Source organism: Exserohilum turcica, assembly GCF_000359705.1.
Source record: "Exserohilum turcica Et28A unplaced genomic scaffold SETTUscaffold_12, whole genome shotgun sequence".
NCBI lineage: Eukaryota > Fungi > Ascomycota > Dothideomycetes > Pleosporales > Pleosporaceae > Exserohilum > Exserohilum turcicum.
The window spans coordinates 1,374,228-1,388,744 of record NW_007359937.1 but is presented as its reverse complement, the minus strand read 5'-3'; the positions used below and the strand labels follow the sequence as shown (position 1 = coordinate 1,388,744).

Below are 14,517 nucleotides of genomic sequence, written 5' to 3'. Positions count from 1 at the left end.
CGTCTCTACCACCGCCGCCAGCTGCTGCCAGCACCCGGCCCCAAGATGCCCAGCGACCTGTCGCCATACAGCGCGCGTCGCCTGCTGACCCAGCAGCTGGGCGACTCCAAGGCGGCATCGCCCCAGCCGGGCCCTGGCAGGAACGCGAGCCCCAGCAGCCTCTCCAGAAATGGGTCGGAGCATGCTACCAGAGAGCCTCCAGTGGCATCGGCCCGGCGTTCAATGAGCGCCTCTAAACGAGAGAAGCCGAGGGAGGTGTCCATGGACCGCCGGCTCAGGAATCCGGCAGCAGCAGAGCCAGGCGCCCTGGGTAAACGCGACCCCTCGCCTGAACCCTACAGAGAGCGCACCAGAGACCGGTCCAGAGACAGGCGGCGAGACCGGTCGCGGGAAAAGAGACGCGACAGGTCTGGAGACAGGAAGAAGGATCGTTCCAGAGACAGGCGGCGCCATCGCTCCAAGGACAGGCACAGTCGCCGCGACCGCTCGCACTCCAGAGACCGGCGGCATAGGGACAAATCCAAGGACCGACAACGCTCGCCATCACGTATACCGTATCGTTCTCGTAAGCCACGCGCTCGCTCGCGCTCCGGCTCAACGTCGCCGCCACCCAAGCGCCGCCGCCGTTCACGTTCCGCATCTCGCTCCCGTTCACCTCCTCTGCGCAAACGGGACAAGCAACCGCTCCCTTCCCAGGAGGTGTCTTTCCGTGGTCTCGATGATTCTGCTCAGCCGCCGTCGAAATATGGTGGCGCGCCGCCCGACAAAGAGAAACCCAACTTCAAGCCTACCGGTGCACTAGCGAAAGCTGCCAACCGTGTAGAGGGTACCAAAATTTCTCTCAAATACCACGAGCCGCCTGAAGCGCGGAAGCCGCCCACATCACAGCCATGGCGCATCTTTGTCTTCAAAGGCGACGATGTGGTCGACACAATTGAGCTCTGGCAGAAGAGTTGCTGGCTCCTGGGCCGGTCGCGAGAAGTTGTAGATTATGTACTCGAGCACCCGAGCTCGAGCGGACAGCACGCCGTTATCCAGTTCCGATATATACAGAAGACGATCGAGGACGAGTTCGGAGTGAAGAGCACGCGCGGAAAGGTTAAACCGTATGTTATCGACTTGGAAAGCAGTAATGGTACCGAATTGAACGGCGAAGATATTGAAGCCAGTCGATACTTTGAGCTTCGCGACAAGGACATACTCAAGTTTGGCGGAAGCGAGAGGGAATACGTTGTCATGCTACCGCCAGCAGACTCGAAATAAGTAGTTAGCGGAATGCAAAGCAGGATTAGACTGTAAAGAACAATCAAAACTAGGGAATGTTAGCCCATGCGTGACGGGGGAAACCAAGAAAATTGTTCCTAGTACCAGTAATCTGATTCCGTATCAACATGAAGACCTAATTCTGTGCCTCCAAATCTTCCACATACTGCACTGCTTGATCCCACTCCTCTACCTTGGTGTACGGGCTCCTCAACCAGGAATTCAACTCATGTAGGAAGAGCTTGCTATTCTCTCTGCCGAGGAACTCTGCTAGTAAATTCTCTGCATGGCCGTGGCTTGCTTTCAAGTCCACCATTTTCAGGATGGACACAATGTAAGAGAGCAGAAACTCGGCATTGCTACTCGTCGCTATGCCAGGGGATGAGGCCGAGGAGTCTGCTTGCAGGAATGTGAATACTCGGAGTTCGCGCCGGATCCAGGCACGCGCTTTGGATTGCATGTCTGATGAGTGCGCGATCATGTCCGGGGTTATGTCGCAGTATCCGGACAAGGGATTGCTGCCCACGTGCAGCGAATATAATTTCCGCCGGTACACCCCCCTGCGTCTGCGCAGAGCAGCGTCTTCGACGGGTGGCGAGTACGGACGCCGAGTTCCTCTTGGCCGCCTTAGTAGTCCATAAGGGGCGAACAGAGAGCCTGGTCGGTCACTGCGACTGGGATTCCCGTCGCTGGCGCTTGAAGGATGGCTACCAGGGACAGCGTAGCTCTTGTAGTCGGATGGAGAACGCCAGTCGTATTGGACAGCAGTGACGTTTGATTTGCCTGTATCCCAATCAGATAGGCATTGTATATTAGGTAAAGAACATACATAGCGGACAAGTCGACCTTTCCTGCAGCCAGGACACCAGACATACAAAGTCAAACGTATAGTGGTTGCATGGGACGGTAATGGCCCGTTCTGTGACTGAAGAAAGACATATCACGCATGTGTCTTCTTTGTCGTCGTGCGCGGCTTCAGTCGTACTTCCCGGCATGCGCTTGCGGTGTTGCGGGAGTGAAAGGAGGAGCGCACTGCGGTTCCGATGATGAGCTCATCCGTCGGAAATGCGCTTGGACCAACCAAAAGTAGTCGCAGTCGCGTCTTCCCTCGTCCAGCACGCAGCCCGGGGCTTCACCATTTACTCGCCACACTCGCGGCACGTGTCCAGAGGCGTGCAGTCTATCGCGGTCCCTCCTGCGCCAGCTGCTGCGTAGATTCTACCTTGGATGCTACTCTCCGCCGTCCGACGCATTGCTTCGCCTTTTGTCCGACGCTCGACCCCAGCCATGTTAGCAACCGCGACCAGGCCTACTGTCGCAGGGCCAAATGGAAAGCCGATGTACCATACCGTGACAGCGCTCAAGCGGTGGTCATGTGCTGACAAGGAGCTTCCTGCCGTGCCTAAAATCAAGGCCATTCACGTCTACGACTTCGACAACACCCGTACGTTGGTCGCAGTCATGTCGCAAGCCGAGCACTGACCCAAGAATAGTATTTGCAAGCCCGCTTCCAAACAAGCAGCTATGGAACAGCGCCACCATAGGCCAGCTTGGCTCGCCCGACATGTTCCTCAACGGAGGCTGGTGGCACGACTCGAGCATCTTAGCAGCGACGGGCGAAGGCCTCGAAAAGGAAGAGGCGCGCGCATGGCAAGGCTGGTGGAACGAGCAGATTGTCGAGCTTGTCGAATCATCGATGGCCCAAAAGGATGCGCTGAGTGTTCTCTTGACTGGCCGGGGGGAGTCCAACTTCGCCGACCTTGTCAAGCGCATCGTTCGGAGCAGGCGCTTGGAATTCGACATGGTCTGCCTGAAGCCTGCCATTGGACCTTCGGGACAGAAGTTCAAAAGCACAATGGAGTTTAAGCAGGAGTTGCTCAAGGACATTGTCTACACATACAAGGACGCTGAGAAGCTGAGCATCTACGAAGACCGAGTGAAGCACACTAAAGGCTTCCGCGACTTCTTCTTCCAGTTCAACGAAGACTTGCTCAGGGCCCAAAACCAAGCGCCGCGCCGGCCTATCACCACCGAGGTCATACAGGTTCCGGAGAACGCCACATCACTCGACCCGGTGGCTGAAATTGCGGGAATCCAGAAAATGATCAACACACATAACATACAAGTCAAGTCGGGAAATGTGCCCCCTGGCACACCGCCGTACCAGATCAAGAAAACAGTCTTCTACACTGGTTACATGATCCCTCCGGATATGACTGAGAAGTTGACTTCTCTAGTCTCATTACCCCCAGGTGCTCCAAGGGACGACATCCGATACCTCGCAAACAGCATCCTCATCACACCGAAGCCATGCCCAAAAAGTATATTAGACAAGGTCGGCGGAATCGGTGCAAGAGTCAGGTGGAAGGTGACGGCCATTTCCTGTTTTGAGAACAAGCTCTGGGCTGCAAGAGTTGAGACTGTGCCAAAGGGCACAAAGTTCTACTCTGAGAATCCTGTTCCGACAGTCGTCTTGGCGACCCGCAAGAACGGTCGACCGGCAGACGCCGCACGCATCGTCAACTGGCATCCGGTACCCCAAGAACATGCCTTTGAATTTGACAGTGTCGTAGGTGAGAAGCAGATGTTGCGCATCGAGGAAGAGACGTCAAACGAGAGCGAGTACGAGAGCTATTTCCCCAACAAGTCCCATCGCAAGGAGGAGCCGAACGGCCGCCGCGACAACTCTCGGTCAAACCATGGCCGAGGCAAAGATAAGGATGATCGGTCTGGAGGCTATCGTGGTGGCAACCGAGAACGGGGTCGCGGAAACAACAGACACTCGTCTTATGGCCAAAGAGGTGGCGCTCGTGGTGGCTACCGTGGAGACCGGAGTGGGGGGCGAGGACGTGGCCGTAGCGGCGGTGGACAGTCGCAGTACAGGAGTCTGGACGATGTCGACAATGGCTACGGCAACCGCGGACCTGACAGCAATCCGGATGCATTCTACTAACATTGCAGTGTACGTGACCGCTTTAGGTGCCTGATGACGACCGTTCGCTTGTGTCGATCCATACCACTACAGAACACTGCGTAGCTCGCAGTAAGTATAGGAGACAGTATCAGTAGTATGACGCGCTAGTCATTCCGATCGGCTAAACCTTTGGACCAGGTTCGGTTCACGTGACACGTCTCTTACATCACACGTTTGTGATGTCATAGATCTTTCCTTGCTCCTGTATGAATACTTCAAAAGCGAAGCCTTTGCGCCATCCCGTACTCCATTAGATACCCGCAATCCCATTTACATGGCTCATTCCACCCCAACTCGTATACAATTGCAAACTCTCGCGCACACTACTATCCAGAGCCAGCCGCAGCCCCGACGCGAATTTCACAGTCTTTCTTTCAACTAAAATGGCTTGGTTTTCAGCTCTTCGCACACAAGCTGCCGAAGCTGCCGAGGGTAGGGCTGACAATTGGCGATGACGGACTTCCCATACAGGCCACACCACACGTCGCGAACATCCGGACCAGGCGCGCCATCAGTCCACACGACGGACAAGCCACACCGCGATACACAACTCAACCTCGTTAATCCTCATGCAGTCTAGCACTGTCCACTTTCCCAAGCTACCAAATATGATTGGGTAGGATGGCAGTCCCGGTGGAAAACAACGCAGCAGCCTGCTGCTGGACATGAATCGGCGATCGCATGCTTCCCAGTTAATTTTTCCAGGTTCCCCCAAATCTTGATTTGGCAGGGTGCTCCTCGGGACGGGGGCCGTCTCCTGGGATCACATGAGGGCTTTATGCATTAGTCAGGGCGGGGCTTTTTGGTCGTGCAGCAGGGAGAGAAGTTTTGAAGGCCGTGGTTGAACGAGGGGTCTCTGTTCTCCCAGACGGTTCGCCGGTGGCTGGACCCTTTTCTTTCCTCCTTCTCGGTTGCTTCCAACGCTACTGTGAAGGGACGTGGATTCCTGGGCTACGCAGGAGGTTAGCTGCTGTGGGTTTCGGCGGTATTTCAGTGCTTATCGTGAGTCCTTTTTGCTGGGAGTGTGGGTTACGGTTGGGGGGTGAAGACAATGAATGAGCGGGTTTGTGGGTAGCAGTGCCCCGAACACTGACCTAATTGTAGATCATAAGGACACCCTGCCGTCCCGAGCTTGTATCAGCATACATAGTTTCGGGGTACGTATCGCATAATCTTGGCTACAGTCAAGTCTGGACAGCAGTGCCAGCTCAGAGACGACAGAGGCTCAGATTTCGTCTTCCGGGGCTCTTTTCTAGCAGATTTTCGACGACTCTTTGCACTATTGTTTTGTTCACATCATGCTGTTCAAGATTTTCTGTCATTACCACTGCCGCTGTACTTTGCACGCCGAAACCGCGCGAGCATCCTAGGTTCTGGGATTTGACGCTTGTTGAGATTGGCTAGGGACGAGGGGTTATTAGACCCCGATTTGCAGCCCAGCTCCCCTAGAAGCCACGATATTCAGGAAAGCGAGAGAGAGAGAAGCAGAAGATAAGGAGGAGGAAGAGTAGGAAAGAAGTATCCATCACCCAAGCGTCCCAAAAATTCACACCTCCAACCCACCCAACCCCGATAACAAAAGAACAAGAACCAGGGATAACCCGTACTATCGCGAACTTCCCACCCCTACAATCCAAATTGAGAAGCAGCAGAAACAGCAAGAAAAGAAGAATAAGAAAATAAATCAATAAAAATGTGCACAAAAGTCACGCTCAAACACAGCACATGCCGCCACATGTTCTGGGTCAAGCGCACGTGTCCACGACACCCGCTATGCAACTTCACGACCGAACTGAATCGCGAGCGTGGCGGCGAGTGCTGGGACTGCGATCAGGGACAGGGACCGCCTGAGGCGCTGTTTGCGCGCAATGTGAGTTGGGGGAGGGTGAGGATTGGGGTTAGAGCTGGGGGTGTGATGAGTGTGTGAGTGATGGGATGGGATGGGATGGGAGTTTTGCGGGGGGGGGGGATAGAAGGCGAGATTGATAGCGAGGAGGAGAGAAGGGAAAGCGGAGGAGAAGGGGAAAAGGGGAGTTTTAAGCTAAGAATTGAGTGTCATGTATGTGGTTTTATTAAAGTGGAAGATTGGAATATGCGGGTTTCTAGTACTTATGTGTATTCTACCCTCCTCCTCCTCTTCTTCTACCTCATCCTATTGTACCTTGTTCCACCTCATCTCATCTTATCCAAGTGCAATATCACAAGCAAACAAGCAAAGTACCCCCCCTCCCCTCTTTTCTTCATATCTATCCCTCACCACTACATCTCACCAGTAACTATCACCACATTACAGGATCCCAACCCACAAATATATCCAGCATATACATCAAGTCCCTCTGTGTTTGTTTGTTTTTTCTGGGTAATATAATGCGTACACTTTCTTTCCATGACACATGTATATATATTTCTTGGTATACTTGGTTAGCTGTACTATGTACTATGTAGTATGTAGTATGTAGGATTCAAACCAGCACAACCGCGTCTTAATTTGAAGTATAAATCTAGGTTAAAAACAATGTATGTAGGCTTTGATCACGTGGGGAGTCTCTTCGTAATAAATAATAACATAGTAGTCGTACCAAGAATTAGGATCAAGAACAAGATATTGATTAGGAAGCAAAAATAGTTAGCATGATATTTCATATGGCAGCTTTTTCCACTTTTAAACTCTGGCTTCTATTTTCTACTTGTATAGCCCTGGTCTTCTCCACACATCTCTCTCTCTCTCTCTCTGTATGTATGTGTGTATTTCTACAAAACCAATCCGCCCTCAAGCATGCTTAATGTGACTTCAAACTACCACAAGCACTTCCACCATGCGCATATCCTAAACCAGCATGATGAGAAGAAGAAGCCGAGCTAGAAGAAAGAATAGCTAGAAGAAAAAGAAAGAAAGAAAGAAAGGAAAAAAAAGGCAAAGCGTCATCATGGAAAAAGGCGCGTCGTGAACAAGCAGGGGTCAAGGAAGAAAAAAAAATAATAATAATAATAAGAGGGGGAAGAGGATGAGGAAGAGGATGATGACGATGATAAACGCCAAGCCCTGATGCTGCGTAACCGTGTCTTGTATTTTCTTTTCTTGTCTTTTCTCTTTGGTATGTAGGAGTATATATGTAGATCTGTGCAGATGTATATAGGAGGATATGTGTGTGTAGGAGTATGGGAGTGTGTGAGTGTGTGAGTGTACCATGGAACTGAAAAAAAATATAATAACAACCCAAAAACACCCCGCCCTACCCCCAAAAAAGAACAACCATGACGCTTAAAAGTCGATGATCAAAAAGGCCACATCGATCGAGGGGGAACAAACAAAAACCCACTAAAAAGCAGTTGGTTTGTTTGGAACAAGAAGCTGAAAGATAGCCAAATACAAAAAAAAAGATGCAGAATGCGGTGCAGGTGCAGGTACGATACAGTACAGTTGCAATGACGCAAACAGTCTTCTAAACATGTGGAAGGAAAAAAAAAGAGAGGAAAAACAGCGCGCTAAAAAAACAAAAAACAAAAACATCAGATAGACCACATGTCTCGTTGAACATCGCAATAACAGCAACACCACCACCTAATCATCCCGATCCCTCGACATACCCGCCTGACTGCCCTCGAAATTCCTCATTTTTTGCGCGTGATTGAAATTAATCATAGTGCGCATGGGGTTCTTGCGCGCGGCACTGACCATGCTCGGGGTAGGAGGATGTCTGGCGGCCCGGACGCTACCGGTGCCATACTGGATTTCGTTGAAGAGTTGGTCGTACTGTCCCTGGGTTAGGCTGTCCTTGCGAGAAGACGACTTTGAAGAAGATGATGATTTGACGGGGCGTACGGTAGAAGCTTCGCTGGGTTCAGAGGTGATGGAGGGCTTGAGCTTTGCCGAGGGCCTGGAGGAGCGGTGGGAGCGCAGCGATTCATCGTCGTCGCCTGACTCGGGCGTCTTTTGCGTGCGGTGGGAGCGGTGGGAGCGGCGCGTGGATTTGCTGACCGACGACTCGGTATCGTCCGTGTGCTTTCTGCTGCTGCTGCTGCGGTGGCTGACGGATGTTTCGGCGTCGTCGTTCTTCTTGCTCTTGTGGCGGTGGGAACGGTGTCGGCGGCGGGGACCATCGCCAATCTGCGAGATACTGTCGCTGGGCACCACCGTGTCGAGATCGTCTTCGGTCATTTCTTCAATGTCGAGGTCGTCGATAAAGTCATCATCCTCCTCTTCCTCTTCATGCTTCTTGGACTTGTCGCGGTTGAAGAGACTGCTCACAATGGAGGCGGCCTTGGAGGGAGCCTTGGTCGGGGACTTGGACGGGGCTTTGGAAGCGGGGGCGGGAGGTGGGGAAGGAGAAGATTCACGTTCTCTACGGCTGTGCTTGCTGTGCGAAGACTTTGCCTTGGACCTGCTTGAGCGGTGCGAGCGCGTGCTCTCGGCGATGCTCTTGTTGTCATCATTGTCAGCCACAAACGAAGAGATGAAGGAGCTGGGCGCGGCGCTGTGGGCCCTGGAGACGACGCTCTGGGGCTTGGACGCTGGGCGCGGGGGCTTCAGATGCGTGCCGGACGACACGGTACTCCTTGCATTCTCGAGCATCAATATCTCGGGGCTCGTGCTTGACCGGTGAGCTGAGGTAAGCCTCGAGGGAGCAGCTGAGGGCGCACGCGAGTAGGCGGGCGCATACTCAATAGCCTGAGGCTCCGCATACTCGATGGCACGTGGCGAAGCGTACTCGATGGCACGGGCCTGGGCGAGGGCACTGGGGGCGCCGCTGAATTGAGATGGCGAATAGTAGTCGGCCGGGGCGGCCTCGATCTGCCGGGGCACCGACGAGCGGGGGATCTGGGATGCGCGCGAATAGACCGAACGCGCGTCGTCGTCGTTGTCGTCTTCTTTGATGCGGTGTACTGACGGGGCGGGCTCTGGTGGTGCGACGACGACGGGCACAGGCTGTGCTGGCTGCGCCAGTGGTGCTGGCGGGTCGGCTTGTGGGGTCTGCTGGGGTGGTTCGGGTTGCGCCGGGGCCTGAGCGAAGAGGCCAGCTGCATTCTTGACCGCGTTTTTGGCGTCGAGGAAAGCGTTGAAGTCGGCCTCCTTCTTGGCGCTGTCACGCTCGCTCCGAACAAATGCATACGCCACCGCCGCCCCAGCGGCAGCCCCAAGGAGCGCCCCAAAGAGGTGCTTGCTGCCGTCGCTCGATTCCGACTTGGTCGCGGCTTCCGGGACGGGCACCACGTTGTCGGCGGAGAGACTCCTGATTACACTCGGCGGCTTGGGCACGGCGGCGGCGGCTGCGGGCTCGGCCTGGGACGCCGTGGCCTGGGACGCTGTCTTTGAAGAAGTAGACGTAGACGTAGAAGAAGAAGACGTAGACGTAGAAGAAGAAGACGTAGACGTAGAAGAAGAAGACGTCTTGTACGTGTGGACGCTCGACGACGTCTCGCGGTAGCTGGTTGTCACTGTCCGGCGGTACGTGATGACGCGGCTGTGGTGGTAGATGGTGCCGTCTTCGCCCACGTCGGGTCCATTGCGGTACACGGCCTCGATGCTGTTTCCGTCAAAGTCGACTACGACGGCATTGAAGTGGCCTTCTGCATTTCGCGTGGCTGGGCTGCCGTTGGGTCGACCGCCGGCGGTCAATGCCGCGGTGTAGAAGTTCCGGACCGCGGTGGTGCTGGGGGCGGTGAAGGCAATGTGGGATGCCCCAGCCTTTACACTTTGGAGGCAGTCAGTGGCGGTGTATCAAGAGGGTGGATTCTGCCTCTTACCCAGGCGTTTCTTGGCACAGATAGAAGTCTGCATTGTGAACACCCAGCCCAATCTGGTGGCCAGACTCGGAGATGTAGCGATAGCCAAGCGGCTGGAGGGCCGAGAGGAAGAAGGACGTCGAGGTTGGCAGATGCGAGACTGTGAGACCAATCTGGGCGATAGGCATTGCGCTCTATGGCGGCAAAGGGACGGGGAGAGGGGGAGAGGGGAGAGGAGGAGAGAGAGAGAGAAGGGCACAAGGCTCGTCAGAGACAGTGAGATGCTCAGAGAGGGGGGGGGGTAGTCGGGAGATGGTCGGGAGATGGTCAGAGGGAGGAGAGTCAGAGAGACAGCGTGGGGTTGTTTAGAGCAGCAGCAGCGACAGCAGCAGGACGAGGCATTCGGTAGCCGGACGAGGTTTATATCGTGACGCCGCCGCCCCGTGTGTCGTGTAGAGGGTTCCATGGCCGTGGAGGAAAAGCAGAGCTAGCCTGGCCCCACGGCTGCAGACGGCCATCAGGGAGGCCGCTGTCAACATGTTGTGATGCTGCCACATGTCCTGCGTCTGCAGCTAACAAATTCGTCCAGGCAAGCGAGGCGCGCCCCGTTGGCATTGGCCCAGCATCGCCGGCCCGCCGCTGCCAGTGCATGGTTGGAGACGGGCGCCCGCCTCACAGCGTGGTCCGCTTGTCGCGTGCAGTCGAGTAATAGGAGACGAATATTTGCGGTCTGGATGCGCGCGACCTGGCCACGCACCGAGCCGTGGGCCATGGCAGATGATGGTGTGACGTCGGGACGGGGCCGGCACGCCTATGCCTACATACACATACACCCACACCACGCCAGGCCTATGACGCTGCCGCCCCTGGATGAGGCTGTCCGCCCATGGCCGTGGTTGTTGCTTGTCGTCGTCGTCGTCGTCTCTGTTGCTTGCTTTTGGCCATGTTCGCTGGACACTGATTGGCATGGCCATGCCTGGGAGATCGGCGATGCGGCTCCTCGTCCTTCACAGCCTGCCCCTCCACCCCCGTCACCCTCCCGCCGCCGCATGCGCTGCTGTGGCTGCAAGAGATACTACTAACAGAACAAGAACATTACCATGCAACGAGGCCTAACCCCACGCAGCATAGCCCGTAAGCGACTGCTGGGGTCATGCCCCCAACGAGGCATCAACGCCTCTCTGGGCACAACATGACGAAAGGTCCAACTTTGTTCATTCGCCAACAGATAGATTGCTGACCCCCCTAATCTTCTTCTTTTTCATCATCATCATCATCATCACAACGCCGCCGCCGCCGACGCCGTTGCCTATGTAACTTACAGACAGACAGACAGAAACTAGCCATCGCTGACGCCGCAGCCAACCAAGCCCAACCAGCCCTCAAACAAACGAAACCAAGGTGCGGGGCAGGTTGAGCTGCCCCGCCGTCTTCCGAGAAGACCGATTCTTGTGCGTTGAAACCAGAGTAGTTGTTTTGTTGGAAAAAAACCTCTTAAGCAGACGCGCAAAATCAAATGCAGTAGCGCCCCCGGGCTGTCGATGTTGTAATCTAAGCCCCAGGGCGTGTCCCGCTGCCTACAAAGCTCTTCCCCGGGTAGTCGTCCTGCTGTGAAATCCGGTCGGCCATCCGACTCGTCGCGACAAAAACAAAAGCGTCGCTCTGCTGGCCCTGCTGGCGTGTTCGGCATGCATAGGTCCAAACTGCGCCCGCCTAGAAGATATTCCACACGTCCTCTGCGGCATGGCAGAACTTGCTGCATGCAACGCTGGCACTGAGGTTGAACTGACTAATCGCAATGCTGTCGTCCTTGATGCCGTCGGCAAAGTCGTCGTTGCCCTTGGCCATGGCGCCCACAAACACGGCAATGCTCTCGCCCTTGTTGAGCCCGCCAATGTAGTCGCTCACACGCACCACCTCCGAGTCAAAGCTGAGCGTCACCTTGCGGCAATTCGGCGGCAGGTGGTCTGTAATCGGGTTCTGGATCACCTCAATCAGCTTTTCCTGCGATGTCGTTGACCGGATCTGGTGCCGGTGCAGCAATTGCACCATCAGACCCGCAAATCGCTTAAATGTGCGTGGGATCCGCACCGTCGGGCTGACTCTGATGAGCACATTCTTGGACGTGTGAATGTAGATCTGGAGCTTGCCCGCCTTGTTGATTGGCGAGTCGAGTAATGTGAGCAGACACTGCATGGCCACGTTAGCTGATTAGCACACTACCCTCTAGCCTCCTCTTGTTACGCACTTGGTGTGTGATATCCGGTCGCGCCTCGCTGATGTCGCGCCCCATTTTGCGCATTACTCCAATGTGATCGTCGCTATTGAGTAGGTTGTACTTGTCTTCGCGCGCCCCAGGTCCCCGCCCGCTACCGTGCGATGCCTTGTACGTCTCCAGTGTCGCATTGCAAAGCACCACAATCAGCCGCTGCGTGTCCTTGTCATTTGTCGGGATCGGCGTGTGCTGCTCGGCCACTAGTTTTGGCAGCTCTGGTGGCGGCATTGATTGTGTTCCTAGGCAAACAAAAAATCAGTCTTGTCCATGGCTGCGAAGAACAAGGGGCCGAGGGCTGTTCACATACTGGCACGCTTTGTTCCCCGCTCGGAGTTGTGTGAAGAGGGTCGCTCGGAGGGCGAGATGGAGCGTTCGGGCCTGAGGGGAGCCATTTCTTGGTTTGTATATGTACAACGAAACAAACAAATCCTGCTCGGATGGGATAGTGTGGATGGGACTTTGTCGAATGCGGGGACAACGAGGCAGCAAACACGGCCTTTGACTTGGATCCTGTAGGTCAGCAATTGCAAAAAGCGCTATTATACAGACCAAATATGGCCGGAGTTTCTTGTCGGAATATTAACGTGTCCAGGCGCAGGTAAGCTTTCGGAAGGGCGAGGGGAGGGGAGTTGGGGAATCACGCGTCCTTTTGTGCCAAAGACTAGCAGGCGAAGGTTGAAAAGAACCGCATTTTCAGCCAGCCAATCACGCGCGCGCCAAGCCGAGCCCGATTACGTGAGAGGGCTAGTCACGGCAGGCCAGCCGGTGCTAGCAAGCCGTCGTCGCTGTTACTCGAGGCTCACCACCGACCGCCGGCGTCGCTCAGCAAAACCGGGCACCACTGCTCACTTTCCACGAGTATGGATGCAATATAACACCGACGCTACATGGACCTGACGTTGGTGTCAGCGGCCCGCCGCCGCCAATTGCATGCGACATCTGCGACGTCTGTCCCGAGCGTCCCCACCCCGAGGCATCCCACTAATGCTAACACCTTGGGCCTGCAACGCCCACGTCGGTCGAGTTCGGGGCGCAACGCCTCTAGCTCCCAAGCGACGACGACGGCGACGGCTATGTCGGTATCCATGTGCCAGTAGCGATGTGGGCTTGTTGCGCTTTTGTGGGACGTCGGACAGAGGCAGAGGGCGCTTTGGGGCTGGGCATTGCGCGGTGCTTGCAACGAAAGCGTCTCACCATGGTCTCTTGGCCGACGTTGCATTTGAAACAATTGTCATATCACGGAGCCGCCTCGCATTGAGCATGCCGCCATACGCATCTTGTATGGGCCTTTTGGGTAAACATTATGCAGTCGGCCGACCTTTTCAAGAGGTCAGCTCATGCTCGAAACGAGACTGGTTTGACCGACGCGCTGTAGCCACGGTGTGCCGGTAGGGGATACATGAACGGCTACCCGTCGCCCTTTTGTGTGAATTCTAGCACCTGTCAGTCCAAGCACTCTTCGCGTTTCCACACTTTTTTTTTCTTCTCCCGTCGCCGGCGACATTTCCATCCTATTCTTTTGCAGTCACAGTCGCTTGGTTGCAACCACACAAACGTCCAACTACACTACACCACACGTCAACACCGACTCCGCCAAACACACACAAGATGGGTTTCGAGTGGCTCGCACCTATCCTCACGCCAGAAGCTCTGCGCTCCGTCGAGGCCGACGGCCGACCCGTCATCACGCTGTTTGGCGTCATTGCCGGGCTCATTGCGCTCAGCGTCCTGATTTGGTACACGCACTTTGTCACGTCCAAAATGTATCCGAAAAAGGTGGATCCCAATGCGAAAAAGGGAAAGATGCTCGGCTTCATCCCGCGATAAGCGTTGGCATACATGCACACATCACTACGGCGAACAACAGAAGAGGGGTCCAGTCGTATCCAAAGCACCAAAGGCGTTCGTCGGTACTCGGCTGCAGGGTCCCAACGGCCGTGGCTATCGCGTATTATTGTTATTCTTTCTTTTCTTTTTCCTTGATTTCTTTCCACAATACCCCCTGGTGCGCACGCAAACCATCCATCCGTCCAATACGCCTCTATACCCCCCCCCCTCCGGAGCCAACCAAATCTTTGATTCGGCGCACACACACATACACACACACACACACATTATCCCCCCCCCTCAAGAAACCCAAATCTCCTATCAAACGAGAAAAATTAAAATTAAAATTAAAACCAACAACAACTACTACTACTCCGACCGACCACAGACTCCGAACGCCGGACCTCGGTCTTTTCGGTGGGGCGCAAAACCCATTGGTCATTCGGCGCCGAGT

At 54.9% G+C, this 14,517-nt stretch overlaps 6 protein-coding genes across 6 annotated transcripts; 3 read left to right on the top strand and 3 right to left on the bottom strand.

The window, feature by feature from the left end:
• Nucleotides 1-45: 45 nt before the first annotated feature.
• SETTUDRAFT_104473 (uncharacterized protein) lies at nt 46-1,263 on the top strand (the record flags this gene model as incomplete). Its single annotated transcript, XM_008024583.1, has 1 exon — nt 46-1,263. The coding sequence occupies one exon, from the start codon at nt 46-48 to the stop codon at nt 1,261-1,263; it is 1,218 nt and encodes a 405-aa protein (XP_008022774.1).
• Nucleotides 1,264-1,399: 136 nt separating this feature from the next.
• SETTUDRAFT_104559 (uncharacterized protein) lies at nt 1,400-2,258 on the bottom strand (the record flags this gene model as incomplete). Its single annotated transcript, XM_008024582.1, has 2 exons — nt 1,400-2,046; nt 2,093-2,258. The coding sequence occupies 2 exons, from the start codon at nt 2,256-2,258 to the stop codon at nt 1,400-1,402; spliced, it is 813 nt and encodes a 270-aa protein (XP_008022773.1).
• Nucleotides 2,259-2,564: 306 nt separating this feature from the next.
• On the top strand, nt 2,565-4,490 carry SETTUDRAFT_183178 (uncharacterized protein). The gene is made up of 2 exons (XM_008024581.1): nt 2,565-2,707; nt 2,757-4,490. Exons 1-2 carry the CDS (start codon nt 2,602-2,604, stop codon nt 4,214-4,216), a joined length of 1,566 nt encoding a protein of 521 aa, XP_008022772.1. The 5' UTR covers nt 2,565-2,601; the 3' UTR covers nt 4,217-4,490.
• A 2,849-nt stretch (nt 4,491-7,339) lies between these two features.
• SETTUDRAFT_167600 (uncharacterized protein) lies at nt 7,340-10,246 on the bottom strand. Its single transcript, XM_008024580.1, has 2 exons — nt 9,983-10,246; nt 7,340-9,930 (listed from the first exon to the last, which is right to left on the bottom strand). The coding sequence occupies exons 1-2, from the start codon at nt 10,147-10,149 to the stop codon at nt 7,800-7,802; spliced, it is 2,298 nt and encodes a 765-aa protein (XP_008022771.1). The 5' UTR covers nt 10,150-10,246; the 3' UTR covers nt 7,340-7,799.
• A 1,428-nt stretch (nt 10,247-11,674) lies between these two features.
• On the bottom strand, nt 11,675-12,628 carry SETTUDRAFT_159424 (uncharacterized protein; the record flags this gene model as incomplete). Its single annotated transcript, XM_008024579.1, has 3 exons — nt 11,675-12,151; nt 12,210-12,475; nt 12,544-12,628. 3 exons carry the CDS (start codon nt 12,626-12,628, stop codon nt 11,675-11,677), a joined length of 828 nt encoding a protein of 275 aa, XP_008022770.1.
• A 1,130-nt stretch (nt 12,629-13,758) lies between these two features.
• Nucleotides 13,759-14,290, top strand: SETTUDRAFT_167597 (uncharacterized protein). The gene has a single exon (XM_008024578.1). It carries the CDS (start codon nt 13,845-13,847, stop codon nt 14,061-14,063), a length of 219 nt encoding a protein of 72 aa, XP_008022769.1. The 5' UTR covers nt 13,759-13,844; the 3' UTR covers nt 14,064-14,290.
• Nucleotides 14,291-14,517: the final 227 nt, after the last annotated feature.

Excerpts from the sequence above, each read along its gene's own strand:
- SETTUDRAFT_183178 (XM_008024581.1), top strand. The coding sequence starts at position 2,602 with ATGTACCATACCGTGACAGCGCTCAAGCGGTGGTCATGTGCTGACAAG. Across the intron at positions 2,708-2,756 it reads CTACGACTTCGACAACACCC|TATTTGCAAGCCCGCTTCCA; the intron begins GTACGTTGGTCG and ends ACCCAAGAATAG.
- SETTUDRAFT_167597 (XM_008024578.1), top strand. The coding sequence starts at position 13,845 with ATGGGTTTCGAGTGGCTCGCACCTATCCTCACGCCAGAAGCTCTGCGC.
- SETTUDRAFT_167600 (XM_008024580.1), bottom strand. The coding sequence starts at position 10,149 with ATGCCTATCGCCCAGATTGGTCTCACAGTCTCGCATCTGCCAACCTCG. Across the intron at positions 9,931-9,982 it reads CTGTGCCAAGAAACGCCTGG|TGTAAAGGCTGGGGCATCCC; the intron begins GTAAGAGGCAGA and ends CTGCCTCCAAAG.